Here is a 16,798-nt window from a genome sequence, read left to right as displayed (position 1 = left end):
TATGACGTCATCCAGTGTGGCTTCCTATTGGCCCACATGACGCCGGAGCTTTAAACTTACTAGAGATATCGCAATCCCCTAAGGAGGTCTGTATCTCGGGAAACGGGATCCCCGAAGCTGAAATTAATGGGGTTCAGCTCCGGAGACCCCCTGTTTCAATGCTATGTTAAAATAATAATACAAAGCCAATGAATTGCTCCTTTTGGAGCTGCTTTGGAGAGACACAGAGATACTGCTTCTCCCTGGGACTCCTCTGCACAGCTCTTACAGACTTGTGGCAGACCCGGCAGGATACCGCTATGGTGGTCCATTTCAGAAGTACGGACCCCCGCAGGGTTAATGTTCCTGGGTCACTTTCTGTTTTCGGGGCCGTGATCGCCTGCAGCTGGACTGCGGTGCGGCGGCCACACATGAATGCGGCACAGAGGAAAGTAAGTCTGGTTACATCTGTTTATAAGAATTGTAGTGAAAAAAGTGTGTGTGCCGAGCACGCACATTTTAAGTGAAACTTCTTTGTCTTTTGTCACTGGTTTGTCACAGAAATTGTATTTGTGATGGTGATGTTTTTAATTAAAAATCAAAACACAATTTGAGTGCTAAAACGCAAAGAAGTTTGACTTAGAACGTGTGTTTTAGCTATTTGCACTTCTATATTTATAGTAACTGTGAATTCCTTGTGTGTGTGTGTGTCTGTCTGTCTGTGTGTGTCTGTCTGTCTGTGTGTGTGTGTGTCTCTGTGTGTGTGTGTGTGTGTGTCAGTCATTGTGTGTGTGTGAGTCAATGTGTGTGTGTCAGTGTGTGTGTGTGTCAGTCAGTGTGTGTTTCTGTCAGTCAGTGTATGTGTGCCAGTCAGTGTGTGTGTTTGTGTGTGTGTGTGTCAGTCCGTGTGTGTATGTAAGTGTCAGTCTGTGTGTGTCTGTCATTCAGTGTGTGTGTGTGTGTGTGTGTGTGTGTGTCAGTCAGTGTCTTTCCTCTCCCTCCACCGACATCACTGATGGCCTCTTCTGCCAGCAGTGACGTCACTTCCATCATGGAATTTTGTTACAACACAAGGGAATTTTCCTGTCACAACTCTGTAGGTGCCAGCAAAGAAGTTTCACTTCAAAAAAGCTGAGCACAGCAAAAGAATGAAGGGCTGGAGGCAGGTAAAATGTATTATTTAATAGGCATAACAGCCAAAGAATTGACAGACAAATGGGCTAGGTCCCCTGATGTGTTTCTTGCCATGGAGGCACTTTATCAAAGAGTTACCTGTGCTCTGAGAAAACAAACCTTAAATAGCACTTGTAGCCGGGTCCCCTGTTCCCTCCCGCCCCCCTTTTGCTCAGATACGGAAGCGGGGAAGGCTTCTACGGCTGTGGGGTCATGCAGGGAGGCTGTGGCTGCGTGCAGCAGTAGAGGGAGGGAGCTCCGGCTAGCGGGGGCTGCCATGTTGCCTGTCGCGCATGCGTATGATATGGCTCACGCATGCGCAGAGCATACTGAGGTTGCGGTGGCCATTTGGGAAAGTTGCGCACTCGCAATGGCCCGATAGAGCGGTGGCCATCTTCTATATGCTCCACAGGAGAACTACATATCCCAGGCTACCCTGGGGTGGCCGATCACATGACGCAGAGCAGCCTATAGGGCTCCCTGGATCCTCTGAGGAAAGATTTGCTACATTTGGCGCGCTTAGACCGCGCGATGCAAATTGGAGCCAGGACTCAGAAGTGGAAGGTAGTGTCCGGGTGCAAATGGCTCCCGGACTAGGCCCAGATTGCCCCTTATGTCCCAGATAGGCCCCACTCACATTTAGGTTGTGGCTGCTTCAGGGAAAGGCTCCAGATAGGGACATTTCTCCAGTAGTCAGATAGTGATAGACATCATCGAGAGGACGCCATGCGGTGACTCGCGGCCTGTGGTCTGGGACCAAACCATCTAATGTACGTTAATGAACTCTCTAATTCTTAAGGTGAGACCCTCCAGCAGGAGTTCACCCCACGCAGAGGCAGACGCCTTCGAGGTTGACGACGTCGCTAGATCAGCGGATTCCTGTTTATTATTCGGCAGCACCTGGGTACTGGAGTTCCTGGGCAGGTCCCACACTCAAGTGCACCAACGACTCACGGGGTAGCGCTACTCCATACACTTTTGGGTGGGCCTGATATTGGGGAAGGACATCAGGGTATTGGTGCCTAGCACCCAATGTACTTTGGGGACACTCTTCTGGTGTACTGTATCCGTGTTATAGGTACAATTACTGAGTGGTTCAGGCTGTCGTGATATATGTTCACTAAAACCCGTTATTATATACATGAGTGTGTGATTACTGTTAGTATTGGTTCCTTTGAGGGGTTCATCCCACTACGCTGGGATCCCTCGCAGGTGGATGCGCTGCACCAAAGCGGACAAGACCACCCCAGGCTCCCAGTGGCGAAGGCTCAGGCCTTCTGGTAGCCAGTTAGGTAATGGCAGTACCAGTAATTCTTTTAGTTACGGAGAAAAGGGGCTACACACTTACGTGGAAGGTAGTTCGCGACACCCTCACCTGATCCCTCTGATTGTCTAGGATCCGGTGAATGACAACGGAAGCCCACAGCTCTGAACTACTGGATCTGCCCGGAGACTGCCATATTAAGGGTTAACAACTTCACATATATGTTTCAAGAACTTATTGGACACAGAGTTTCAAGGAAAATGCAATAGTACAAATACATGTAGGCAGCTCACTTTGAATGGAAATGGAATTCATATTGTATCATACTGTAACAGGTTTATATTTGACCGCACAGATGTAAAATATATTGCACCTGGATTTAAAACTGCTTGAAAGATAGACATAGAGTTGTCATAAATGGAACCTTTTTAGATAGGGCTAAAGAGGTTAGGGGAGTGCCTCAAGGATCAGTACTGGGACCCCTTATTTTCAACTTGTTTAAAAGGACCTTGAGGTTGACATAGAGAACAAAGTCTCCATCTTTGCTAATAACACTAAAATGTGTAACGTAGTAATATCAGAGCATAATGTAATTGTTCTCCAGGTGGACTTGGATAGACTGGAAATGTAAGGTTATGCATTTGGGAAACAATAATAAACAGGTAACTTACAAATTAAATGGGGCAAAATTAGGTCAAACCTTGTTGGAGAAGGATTTAGGAGTGCTCGTAGACAGCAGACTTCGCAATATTGCCCAATGTCATGCAGTAGCTGCAAAGGCAAATACAGTAAGATCTTATCTGCATTAAACGGGGTATGGATGGAAGGGAAGTACTGTAAGCATAATTCTACCACTGTATCAAGCATTAGTAAGACCACACCTTGAATATGGAATACAGATTACTCCATAAAAAAGACATGGAACTGGAAAAGTGCAGGGAAGAGAAAGCAAATTAATAAAGGGGATGGAAAATCTGACTTATGAGGAGATGCTAGCACAATTTGATTTGTTTACATTAGAAAAGTGACGTCTAAGAGGAGATATAATAACTATATACAAATATCAATACAAGGAGCTTTCAAAATAACTATTCATCCCATGGGCAATACAAAGGTAACAGGCAAATCTAAGCCAGCAAATATTTTTTTAGCAACATTTTTTTTTACAGCGGATTGATGTGGGGGTCTCCGGAGCTGAACCCTGTTAAATTGCTGTTCCGGGCCCCTCTATTGTGGGAGATATTTAGATCAGTAGTAGGTGCCGGTAGCCGCTCTGCTCAGCTAGCAGGGATCACGTAATGGCCACTTTTTAAAGCTCCCGCGCCCTGCTGGCCAGTAGGAAGCCGTGATGTAATCTGGTGCGGCTTCCTAATGGCCCATGTGATGCGGGAGCTTTAAAAAACACAGGAAAACTGGCACCTACTACGGAGGTCCCCAGGGCTGAAATAATGGGGTTCAGTTCTGCAGACCCCCTGCTTCAAAGCTGTATAAAAAAAAAAAAAAAAGATTTCACCTGCAACAAAAAGAAAAAGGTCCTTTACAGTATGGGCAGTTAAAATGTGTAACGCATTACTCATGGAGACTGCGATAACAGATACTGCTGCGGCCGAGTTTATTCGAGCATTTGCCCGTTCTCGGCCGCAGCAGTAACCTGGCGCGCGCCGGAGGGTGCCGGGCGTGCGCCGAAGCAGCGGAGGAGCGCCCTCCGATCGGGGCGCTCTCCCTCCCGCTGCCGGGTCCGCCGGGTCCCCCGGAACCCCCTGCCGCCGTCCCCCACATCGCGGGACACCAGGACGCGCGTGCAGGGGGCGCAGGCTACCGATGACGCGTGACCGCGCATCGGTGATGCGCGGCACGCTGAGGGAGTGCGGCTAGCACGCCGGGGCATCCCCCGGCTTGCGGTGCTAGCCGTGCTGCAATAAAGTGTGTCGGTAGTGTACCATAGATTTCTTCAAAAAAGTTACATCTTTTTAGAAAGGAAAGGTATACAGAGATATATAAATTAAGTAAATATGGGAAGGATGTTGATCCAGGGAGAAATCTCATTGCTATTATTGGAGTCAGGAAGGACTTTATTTTTCCTGTTATGAAACATCATTGGATAATGTTTCACTGGGTTTTTTTGTTGTTTTCCTCCTGGATTACAATACTTTAAGTACTGTACAAATATGGGATAAATAATCTGTCATCTAAATTTAGCATAGGTTGAACTTGATGGACATATGTCTTTTTTCAACCTCAAAAAAAGAAAATTGCACAGAAGCGCACAAGAGATGGAGTTAATAACAGTATTTTAATAAAACACACACATAAATAGCTGAGAGGATCCAACCCCTTCTCAGCTCAGGAAGTAAAATGCCCAGAAAATAAAACCATACATATGGTCTCTTAACATAAAATGTCTAGGGAAAATACATCACATCCAACAAAAAAAAACAATCAGTGTAAAAATAAACAAAGAAAGTACTAACAGCCCAAGGGGATTTAAATGAAAACCGCCATAGAGGACTATAAAGCCGCTGACAGGGGGAGACGAACACTTACACTGGGGCAAAGGTGGGGGTCCACAGATGACCGCACAGGATCCGGATCGCGGCACCAGGGAAGATGAAACAGCCACCACTTGAGCCTCAGGCAGGCTCCGTCTCAGCCTCTCAGCAAACACGCGCAGGATGACCTGTCGTGACCTCTACGCGTTTCGCACCACGTGCTTCGTCAGGAGGTCACGTACAGCGTCATCCGCGCGTATTTATAGAAGGAAGGGAGTTAGTAAGGACAGCCCCCTCAGACGCCAAGTCTAACGCCCTTAGATTGGCAGCTAAATACTTAAAGTGATGCTACCTCTTTTCCTGACAGTGTCACATGTTGCGATAGTCACGTGATACAGGTCTACCAGAGTCAATACAAAACGGGAACTGTAACACAGCAACTGCAGCACTGCCAGAGACCATCACTAAGTATAAAGACAAGAAACACACAGATACCAATTCATATATTAATTAAACATAATAAATGTACACATGAAAAGATATATATAATTCTAATACATATATAATAAAAATGAGAGATTAATTACATTTTAATAAAAAGAAGAGAGAAAAAAAAAAAAAAGAAAATAAACATTATTTATCTTAAAAAAGGTTTAAGTTCAATGAGTTCATTAAAACCAATAGGATGTCTAGTTTGCATTTCGTAAATCCAATACTGTTCACGTTTCAATAAAGGATTTTCTCTATCTCCTTGTCTGCTGTTCATTTGTATATGTTCAAGCCCTTTAAATGTAATACAAGCGGGGTCATTATTGTGTATCTCTTTAAAGTGTTTTAGTAGCGGGGTAAGCGGCATACCTTTAGCCAGAGTTTTAGGTATGTTTTTTACGTTTCTCAGATGTTCTAACATACGCATTTTTAGTGGCCGTTTTGTCTTGCATAAACATATACTCATATTCTGCCTTTGACAGGATCCCAATAACAAACGCCTCACTCAGATGCTTTTTAATGAGGCCTGAGTATTCCTCTGTGGGGTCCTTTTTTAAGGGTACATAAGTGGTTCTGTCTCCCAAAATGCGATATGCCTCCTTAAAATAGTCCTCTTTGTTCAGGAGGACTATTCCACCCCCTTTGTCCGCTGATCTCAACACTATATCTTGGTTGACTTTCAAGGTATTAATGCTTTTATGTTCCTCCCAAGTTAGATTGGAATGGTGTTTAGAGGATCTCATTTTACACATTTCTTTAAAGTCTCTCTCCACCAATTTTCCAAACATTTCGATATTGGGTCCTCTGGAGGTGTATGGATAGAAAACTGAATTGGGCTTAAATCCCAAATGTAGATAGCTACTAGAGTTAACAAAATCTGGATCGCTTTCTCTTAAAAGAGATTCTTCTATTGAAAATGGACCCTGTATTGGGCCCTCAGTTAAACTCACAACCAGGGGTAGTGTTTAAACGTGCGCCAAACCTAAAAAATATGTTGGCCCCTAGCCAAATAACAAGGAAAAATGTTGTATCTGGTGACATTAAAGATCGCTTGGGTATTAAAGGCACGTATAAATGCGGGAAGTGCAGGGCGTGCAACCACATTTGTAAAGGAACAACTGTCACGTCCTGTGCTACTAAAAGGATGTATAATATCAACAGTTTTATTAATTGTCAGACCACGCATGTGGTGTATGTCCTGCAGTGTAATTGTAATTTACAATACATTGGCAAGACAAAACGGCCACTAAAAATGCGTATGTTAGAACATCTGAGAAACGTAAAAAACATACCTAAAACTCTGGCTAAAGGTATGCCGCTTACCCCGCTACTAAAACACTTTAAAGAGATACACAATAATGACCCCGCTTGTATTACATTTAAAGGGCTTGAACATATACAAATGAACAGCAGACAAGGAGATAGAGAAAATCATTTATTGAAACGTGAACAGTATTGGATTTACGAAATGCAAACTAGACATCCTATTGGTTTTAATGAACTCATTGAACTTAAACCTTTTTTAAGATAAATAATGTTTATTTTCTTTTTTTTTTTTTTCTCTCTTCTTTTTATTAAAATGTAATTAATCTCTCATTTTTATTATATATGTATTAGAATTATATATATCTTTTCATGTGTACATTTATTATGTTTAATTAATATATAAATTGGTATCTGTGTGTTTCTTGTCTTTATACTTAGTGATGGTCTCTGGCAGTGCTGCAGTTGCTGTGTTACAGTTCCCGTTTTGTATTGACTCTGGTAGACCTGTATCACGTGACTATCGCAACATGTGACACTGTAAGGAAAAGAGGTAGCATCACTTTAAGTATTTAGCTGCCAATCTAAGGGCGTTAGACTTGGCGTCTGAGGGGGCTGTCCTTACTAACTCCCTTCCTTCTATAAATACGCGCGGATGACGCTGTACGTGACCTCCTGACGAAGCACGTGGTGCGAAACGCGTAGAGGTCACGACAGGTCATCCTGCGCGTGTTTGCTGAGAGGCTGAGACGGAGCCTGCCTGAGGCTCAAGTGGTGGCTGTTTCATCTTCCCTGGTGCCGCGATCCGGATCCTGTGCGGTCATCTGTGGACCCCCACCTTTGCCCCAGTGTAAGTGTTCGTCTCCCCCTGTCAGCGGCTTTATAGTCCTCTATGGCGGTTTTCATTTAAATCCCCTTGGGCTGTTAGTACTTTCTTTGTTTATTTTTACACTGATTGTTTTTTTTTGTTGTATGTGATGTATTTTCCCTAGACATTTTATGTTAAGAGACCATATGTATGGTTTTATTTTCTGGGCATTTTACTTCCTGAGCTGAGAAGGGGTTGGATCCTCTCAGCTATTTATGTGTGTGTTTTATTAAAATACTGTTATTAACTCCATCTCTTATGCGCTTCTGTGCAATTTTCTTTCTTTGTTTCTCAGGGTGCCCTCCCCCCTTTTTGAGGGGGGATCACCTCTGAAGTGGGAGCATCTGGGGAGACGCTCCATGCACGAGCAGCACAGGGATTTTTCCTACAATTCCTTCTGCAGCACGAGCGCTGAATATCCTATTCCTGCTTTTTTCAACCTCATCTACTATGTAACTACGTAATATGCATGATCACGTTTTTAATATTCTATTCTGTGTAGACATGCTAGAAGCAAGAAACCACTGTCTGTATCTTTGAAAAAATACATTAAGCTGTAATCGTTTTGCTCCAGAAAAGTCTAGCAGTATATTTCTTCTGTTTACAACCATATAACTGCGATACTTGAGCAATCATACAAAAAGAGAGAAGAGAAGAACACACACACACACACCCATGTGAAGCGCTATGTACATTAATGGCGCTATATAAATAAAAACATACAATACAATAAAGACATACAATACAATATATAATTATGACTGATACATGAAATCAATAACATCTGGTGTTCTTTAATTGATTTTATTATGTCAGTGTTATGTGGCAGAAAAAGTATTAGCCTTTTTCTTCCACAAGGTGGAAATGTCTCGATTATATCCTGTATTATATATTCCTTTTGGCATATTCAATTTTGACAATTGTATGATATTTTTTTTTAGCTAATTCAGTCGCTTCAGGCAAATTATATCATCAGGTACTGTTAAAACTGCATCAGCAGTGATTTGTATGCCATCTGAGTTAAAGGATTTGGATGCATACAATATCCCATGAAAATGTCTGCCTAATAAAATTCTGTGATTTGTCTTTTACATTGAATAACAAGAAATCCATTAAAATAGCATGACTGCCATAAGTATGAACTGAATGTGAATACATGTTTAAGACTTTTATTTTCATTTTCCAGAAGGGGTATACATTCATGGCAGAAGCTCATACTGGTGAATTATCTGTGGCATCTGGGAAATGGAGGCTGCGACTCATTGGATCCTGTAATCCTCTTCCTTCTCTCTCTCGTGATGCTGCAAACAGTTGCTTTTCTGTAAAAGAAATCAGAGACTATTACATTCCTAACAACAAGAACATTATGTTCAGGTAAATCAAAGACGGCAAAAGTTTTTTTTTTTAACACCTCTATTCTGATTGTAAATTGCTAGTTTCTTTCAATAGAACAAATTGTATTTTAAAGGTATTAACATAATAGACTTCATAAAGGTTTAAAATATTGAACTACAGTACTAACAAAATTGTAATTTCAGCAGAAAGTATTTCAGTGTAACCTGAACGATTGGCTTTGTTGTTTTATGTTCTTATTTTATGAGTACTTATAGTTAGTTTTACCATGTATGTATGTATGTATGTATGTATGTATGTATATCTTTATTTATATAGCTCCATTAATATACTGTACATAGTGCTTCAGGAGGGCATTCTGGTAAGTGTGTTCGCAAAGGGCCAAGCTTTATGTATCAGGTGTATAGTATTAGCCAATGAGCTACTCATATGGTTCGTTAAGCAGGTGTTTTTTAAGGTGGGTCTTAAAAGTGGATAGAGAGGGTGCTAGTCGGGTATTGAGGGGAAGGGCATTCCAGAGGTGTGGGGCAGTCAGTGAGAAAGATTTAAGGTGGGAGAGGGCATTAGATACAAAGGGGGTATAGAGAAGACTGTTAAGCCGGTGCTGGCCGCAGACCAGACCCGTCCCCTGTGCTGAGGTGGGACATAGGGATACACGCACCCGCAGCAAAGGGAGCGCGTCTGGAGTGTGGTGTTGCCAGGCCAGGTATAGTAAAGAAGACAATACTTGCCGGTACTGGTAGTAGAGGTAGAGTAGTTATTGCCGATGCCAAGGTCAGGGATAGGGGAAGTCACGAAGTCCTGGTAGAGCCAAAGTCGGGAGCCAGAGGGGTTAGTCGTCCAAGCCGCGTCGATACCTGAGGAGTCACTGAGAGAGTAGTCAAATGCTTCCATACAGAACTATGTCGAGCGACGAGTGAACAGGAAGCACAGGCATAATAAAGCTTGGCAGGCCAATGGGAAGAGGGGGTAGGCCTGGAGGACTGTAAGGAGTCCTCCCTGATAGGAGGGAGGTGTTACAGCCCAGCTGAGTGTAGTCATAGATTTGCATGGAATCATGTGGTGCTTGAGGGTGACGCCTCCCTGCGGGGGCAGTGGGTAAAAGGCCTCTGTTAGGCGTGTGCTTTGTAAGCGGTGAATGCGTGTGCATAACATCTGGGGCTGGCGCGCATGTGCGCGTGGATTCGGTGACTGACGTGCGTATGCGAATGGGGTCAGTGACAGACGCGCGTGTGCGCATAGAGCGCGGAGCCGGAGACACGCAGAAGCTGTGGTTCAGCAGGCACCTCTTCGGTAGGTGCAATCCTGTGATGGTGAGGAGCCTGAGTGTCAGTGGCAGATGACGGAGGTATGTGGGAATTGCACTGCAGGCGCTGGGACGTCCGAGTAACAACGGGGGGTGGGCAATGGTCGCACTGACGGCACTGAGACACCAGATTCCTTACAGTACCCCCCTCCTCAGGAACGGCCTAAGGACGGTCCTTAAATGGTTTGTTCGGAAACTTCTTCCTGAAAGTCTTCAGAAGACCAGGAGCGTGGATGTCACGAAGTGGAACCCAAGACCTTTCCTCCGGGCCGAAACCCTTGCAGTGCACGAGGAACTGCAGTTGACCCCTGGATATGCGAGAATGCACCAGGGACTGGACCTCATATTCTTCCCTATTCTGGTTAATAACCGGCTCAGGCCTACTGTTATGGTCGGGGAAGAAATGACTGGATACGAATGGCTTGAGTAGAGATGTGTGAAAAACGTTTGGCATTTTCATGCTGTCGGGAAGTTGAAGCCGGAATGCAACCGGATTAATCCGTTCGATGATAGGAAAAGGACCCAGGAACCTCTGCGCCAATTTGGGGGAAGGTACCTTCAAATTAATGTTTCTTGAGGACAGCCATACCATATCCCCTGGCTTGTATCTGGGTTCCGGACGGCGGAGGCGATCAGCCTGATGTTTGGCCCGTTGAGAAGCGGTAAGAAGAGCAGACTGAATCTTGAACCATGCCGATTGTAGAGATGAGATGCGGTCATCTACGGCCGGAACTCCAGAAGGAATGTTGGAGACGGGAGGACATGGGGGATGAAAACCATAATTGACGAAAAATGGTGACTCTCGGGTGGACTCGTTGGTAGCAGAGTTAAAAGCATATTCGGCCCATGGCAGAAGTTGTGCCCAATCATCCTGAGAATTGGAAATGAAACACCTCAAGTATTTCTCCAGGGACTGATTGACCCTTTCTGTTTGACCGTTGGACTGAGGATGGTAAGTTGAGGAAAAAGAAGATGAGATCCCTAGTCTTTTTGTAAAAGTTCTCCAAAAATGTAGATACAAACTGCGACCCTCTGTCAGACACGATGGACGAAGGAATACCATGAATGCGAAAGATGTGATCAGTGAAGATATCAGCAAGGGTGTGTGAGGTGGGAAGTCCTTTGAGCGGGATAAAGTGAGCCATTTTGGAAAAACGATCCACCGCCAATAATATCGTATTCATCCCTTTGGACCTGGGCAACTCCACAATAAAATCCATTGATATGTGTAACCATGTGCGTTCTGGGATGGGCAGAGAAAGAAGACTGTGAGGCCTTTGATGAATTGTCTTGCTTTGCGTACCGACAGAACAAGCGTGCGTATATTCGAAAATGTCTTTGGACATCCTGGGCCACCAAAAGTTGCGACGTATAAGGTCCAAAGTCTTTTTGTAGCCAGGGTGACCTGCTGCCCTTGAGACGTGTCCCCAATCCAGAACCTTGGGTATGAAATTAGGTCTCACGAAGAGCTTGCCCCTGGGGACCTTCAGGTTCTTTGGAATGAACATTTGTGATTTGACGATCTTGTCAAAGCTTCTGAAGGAAGATGCGGCAAAAATCTTCTCATAAGGTAAAATGGTCTCCATAGAATCCTCTGGTCTTTCTTCAGAAGAATGTTGTCTTGAGAGAGCATCGGCTTTGACATTTTTAGTCCCAGGAATATACGACAGTTGGAAATTAAATCTGGAAAAGAACAAAGACCAGCGGGCTTGCTGTGGACCCAGACGGCGAGCATTCTCTATATAGTAAATTCTTATGGTCAGTGAGGATGGTGAACAGCTCCTTCGAGCTATCCAGGAGATGCCTCCATTCTTGAAGTGCCATTTTAACGGCTAGTAACTCCCTGTTCCCCACGTCGTAGTTCCTCTCAGCTGAGGTAAATTTCTTCGAAAAGAATGCGCAGGGATGCAATTTTTCTTGAGGTGAAGGTTTCTGGGATAGAATGGCACCTGCACCAGAATAAGAGGCGTCCACCTCCAACACGAAAGGGAGATCGGTGTTGGGGTGATGGAGAACCGGTGCGGACACGAAAGCCTCCTTAAGAGTGTTGAAGGCGATAATGTCCTCTGGTGACCAAACCGATGGATCGGCCCCCTTCTTAGTAAGGGCAGTAATAGGTGCAACAATTCTGGAGAAATCACAGATAAACTTGCGGTAGTAGTTGGCAAATCCCAGGAAGCGCTGGACGGATTTAAGAGAATCAGATCTAGGCCAGTCAGTAACGGCTTTTAATTTGTCCTGGTCCATCATGAAACCATCGCTGGAAATAATGTAGCCTAGAAACTGGGTCGAAGTTAGATGGAAGGTACATTTCTCCATCTTGGCATACAATCGATGTTTACGAAGGCGTGAGAGCACATAAGATGTATGAAGGAAGTGGTCCTGTAAGTTCTTTGAAAAAATCAGGATGTCATCCAGATAGACTATGACAAAGTCATTGAGTACCTTGCGGAATACAGTACATCGTTAATGAAATCTTGAAAAAACGGCCGGAGCATTGCACAGTCCGAAGGGCATCACAAGGTATTTGTAGTGGCCGCTACGCGTGTTGAAGGCCGTTTTCCATTCGTCTCCTTGACGTATACGTACTAGATTGTAAGCTCCCCTAAGGTCCAGCTTGGAGAAGACTTTGGCACCTTGCAACCTATCAAAAAGTTCAGTGATAAGGGGAGTGGGTATCTATTCTTTACGGTGATACGGTTAAACCCTCTATAATCAATACAATGTCTTAAAATTCCATCTTTCTTCTTTACGAAGAAGAACCCTGCTCCAGTTGGTGAATTGGACGGGCGAATAAAACCTTTTTTCAGGTTCTCCTGGATGTACTCGTCCATAGCCTTAGTTTCGAGAAGGGACAGAGGATATGTCTTGGACTTAGGTAACGTGTAACCAGGAATCAGGTCAATAGGACAGTCATATGACCTGTGAGGAGGTAGAAGGTCCGATTGTACCTTATTAAATATGTCCAGAAACTGGCAGTAAACCGTGGAGAGGTTCGTCTCAGGAGCAGTGGTATTCGCTAGGAGTCGCTGTGGTTCGTCTGACCTTGGTTCCCAAGTGATAGGGTTGGTGGATGCCCAATCGATCTGTGGGTTGTGTAGTTGCAACCATGGCAATCCTAGGGTTATGGGTGTTCCGGGAGCCAGGATGACGTCAAGGGTCAAGGTCTCCTTGTGATTATCAGAGGAAAGTACAACAGGAACAGTCTCTAATGAGATAAATGTCGGAGTTAGTGGATACCCATCAATTCTGACCAAGGCGATGGGGATCTTTTTCTCCACGAGCGGTATCTGGTAGTGTTTGGCGAACTCTTGGTCCACGAAATTGCCCTCGGCTCCGGAGTCTATGAAGGCTACTGTGGATATGCGGAACTTACGGCCTGAGAGACACACGGGTATGGTTAGTTTCTTAGGAAATACTTTTTGGGGAAGGGGACGAGGAGAGAGCCCCTTCATACTCACAGGGTGTTCCCGTTTCCCGGACATGTAGGACTTTCTTGGGTCAGATGTTTTTGCAGATCTGCAGTAATAGCACAATTCCCCGGCGCGGCGGAATTGCCGTATTGGTGTGCGAACCCGTTCAACCACCAAATGCATCGGTTCGGACATCTCCATAGTAGGACGGGCGGCGTAGTGGGCCTGGTAACCGTAGTAGTGCTGAGAGAGGGAGTCGAAGAGGTTACCGAGCAAGTGCGCTGGCGCTCCGTGCGGCGTACCTGAATACATTGGTCCACTCTAATCGCCAGAGTGATGAGATCCTCCAAAAGACCTGGCCAGGTTTGGAGAACAAGTGCATCCTTGATGCTGTCTGACAGTCCTTGCCAGAATACGGCGACGAAGGCCTCCTGTCCCCAGTTGGTTTCTGCTGCAAGGGTCCGTAACTCTATGGCGTATTCAATCACCAGTCTTCGCCCTTGAGTAATCTGTAAAAGAGAAGACGCCACCTCCTGACGTGCAGGGATATCAAACACCTGCATGAATTCCGTCTTGAAGGCTGAATAATTCTGTGTAAGGTCATCTCACAGCTCCCAGATGGGGGACGCCCAAGCCAGTGCGCTACCCGTCAACAGGTTAAAAATGTAGGCCACAGAAGCACCGAGTGCGAAATCCGATGAGTGGAAGGTCGTATATACCCCCCTTTTTGCACCCCCGAAACCCCCAAGTAGTTTGGGAAATGCCCTGCCCCTTGCATCGTCAAAAATGTTGGGTGTTTTGTCCTTTCTATGCTCCCTCGCCCCCCTCCACTCTCCCTTACCTCCTCTTCCCCTCCCCTGCTTCACCTCCCATCCCTCTTTTTCCCTCCCCCCCTTCCTCCCTCCCCTCCCCCTATCTTTTCCTCCCCACCCCCACTTACCCTCCCCCCATCACCTCCCCTGGTCCATTGCACAAAGACCCCCATTGAGTCTTAAAAAAATCAACACTGCTAATAGAGTTTGGAAAATAATCTACATACCTTCCCCTTCCCCCCCCCCCCCACAATATATGCATGAGATCTCTGGTTCCCCCCCCCCCCCCACCCCGAACATGTTTTCAATGAAGTTTATTTGCAAACCAAGTTGATCGATATGTGTAAAAGTTAATACTGTTGTTCTTGATTGTTAAAGAATATAATTGTCTGCTATGTTATTCTACACGTTATGTGATTATATGTGAAATCATTGGAGGGTGCTCGGTCTGAGGCTTCCGACCTGCACCATTTTCCCTGACTCAGGAAGCTCTCCTGGGGTATTGACCCCCCTTACCTCTTTCACCACGGTGTCTGAGGTTGTTCTTGTAGGGCTACCACAGAGCCCATTTGTCTCTCCCCCCTTAGTGTTTCCTCCTCCCCTGGTGTTTCCCCCCCATCCCCCCTTCTCCCCCTAGTGCCCTTCTCCCAGCCCCGATCCCGTCGACCCTGGCAAACCTATCACCCAGGGATTCGAGAGAGGTCCCACCATCTCCCTCCCAACTCCCCCACAATCCCAACTCAAGCCCCCTCCATGGGAAATTAAAGGGGGGTGGAGTTTTCAACTCCGTAAATATAAAATATAACTAATGTCTTCCATTAAAATTATATCACTTAACGTGAAGGGGCTCAATTCCGTTAAGAAAAGAAAGCTAGCACTACAAGAATTTAAGAAATCCAAGGGAGATATTATATTTATACAAGAGACTCACTTTAACTCTCATTCTCCACCAAACACGTTTGCAAGGGCTTTCCCCCAAGCATTCTATGCATCCTCTCCGAACAAGAAAAGAGGGGTAGATATATTAATCAAGAGCAATGTCCCCTTTTCCCTCACTAAATCCCTCCCAGACCCTGAAGGGAGATAACTTCTCCTCCAAGGCACCTTATCGGGTACCCCCATCACTCTACTCAACCTTTATGCCCCCAACGAAAACCAGATACCCTTTCTGAAAAAACTTCTTGACTCCCTTGACCAACAATCCCTCACCTCATTAATTATTGCTGGAGACTTCAACATGGTTCTCTCCCCGGCCTGTGACAAATCAACCACCCCTGCGACTCAACACTCTACCCAAACTCAGAAGAAAGCCAAAAAATTATGAAATATTATAGAAAGTTTCTCTCTGGTTGATATCTCGAGCGCCCAGCACCAAGGTCAGAGGGATTACACTTTTTTCTCAGCTCCCCATCAGTCTTACTCAAGGATTGACTACTTTCTAGGTACCAATAATGTCTTACAGGCGTCCTCTCACGCAGACATTGGCACAATAACCTGGTCCGATCACGCCCCAGGCGAACTGTCCCTCTCTCTGCCCTTCGTTAAAAGCAATGCGTACAAATGGAAACTAAACGATTCCCTCCTCAATGACCCTGAAATAGAACTAACAATCAAACAAAAGCTCTCTAGCTTTTTCAAGATAAATAAAGGATCCGTCTCTGCCCCAGCGATGCTATGGGAAGCTCATAAAGCCTCCATCAGAGGTGACCTTATTTCTATAGCCGCCTACCGGGAAAAAAATGAAATATAAATTACAAAAAGAGCTAACAGAGAAAATCTTAGAATTAGAACAACAACACAAAAGTAACCCCTCCAAAACATTATACAGGTTATTGGATAAAACAAGATCAGAATTAAAACAAACGCAACTCGAAGAGGTAGAGATAGCACTCAGATGGACCAACCAGAGGTTCTATGACAGGGGTAATAAAGCGGACAGGTTGATAGCCACAAAGCTAAGGGGCATAAAAGCGAAATCCCAAATTAATAAGATCCGCACTAGAGCTGGGCCAATTACCTATGTCGAAAAAGAAATTGCCCAGAAATTCCCCAATTTCTATGCGGACCTTTACAACCTTCACCCCTCGGAACAACCTCACAGTAGCGCTAAATTAACCTCACAATTTCTAGCACACTGCGATCTACCCTCTCTAACGGAGGATGAAATGGGAAATCTTAATAAAAAAAATCACCCTGGAAGAATTATTCGAAGCCATTAAACCGCTTAAACCAAGCAAGACCCCGGGTTCCGACGGCTTCTCCAACGCTTACTACAAGACATTTATGTTGACTCTGGCCCCCTATCTTCTTGATATGTTCAACTCCTTCTTAGAGGGTAATCCAATCCCAGCCACAATCACTGCGGCCAACCTAGCGATCATCCACAAGG

The 16,798-nt window shown here is 45.0% G+C and overlaps 1 protein-coding gene across 1 annotated transcript in view; it reads left to right on the top strand.

The window, feature by feature from the left end:
* Positions 1–16,798, top strand: part of ADGB (androglobin) — a 542,000-nt gene that overhangs the window by 381,638 nt on the left and 143,564 nt on the right. The window contains exon 26 of the mRNA XM_075596533.1: positions 8,712–8,899. Coding sequence (XP_075452648.1) covers positions 8,712–8,899 — 188 coding nt within the window. The remainder of the gene's footprint in view (positions 1–8,711; positions 8,900–16,798) is intronic.

This window comes from Ascaphus truei, chromosome 4 (genome assembly GCF_040206685.1).
Source record: "Ascaphus truei isolate aAscTru1 chromosome 4, aAscTru1.hap1, whole genome shotgun sequence".
Taxonomy (NCBI): Eukaryota; Metazoa; Chordata; class Amphibia; order Anura; family Ascaphidae; genus Ascaphus; species Ascaphus truei.
This window is presented reverse-complemented; position numbering and strand designations above follow the sequence as displayed.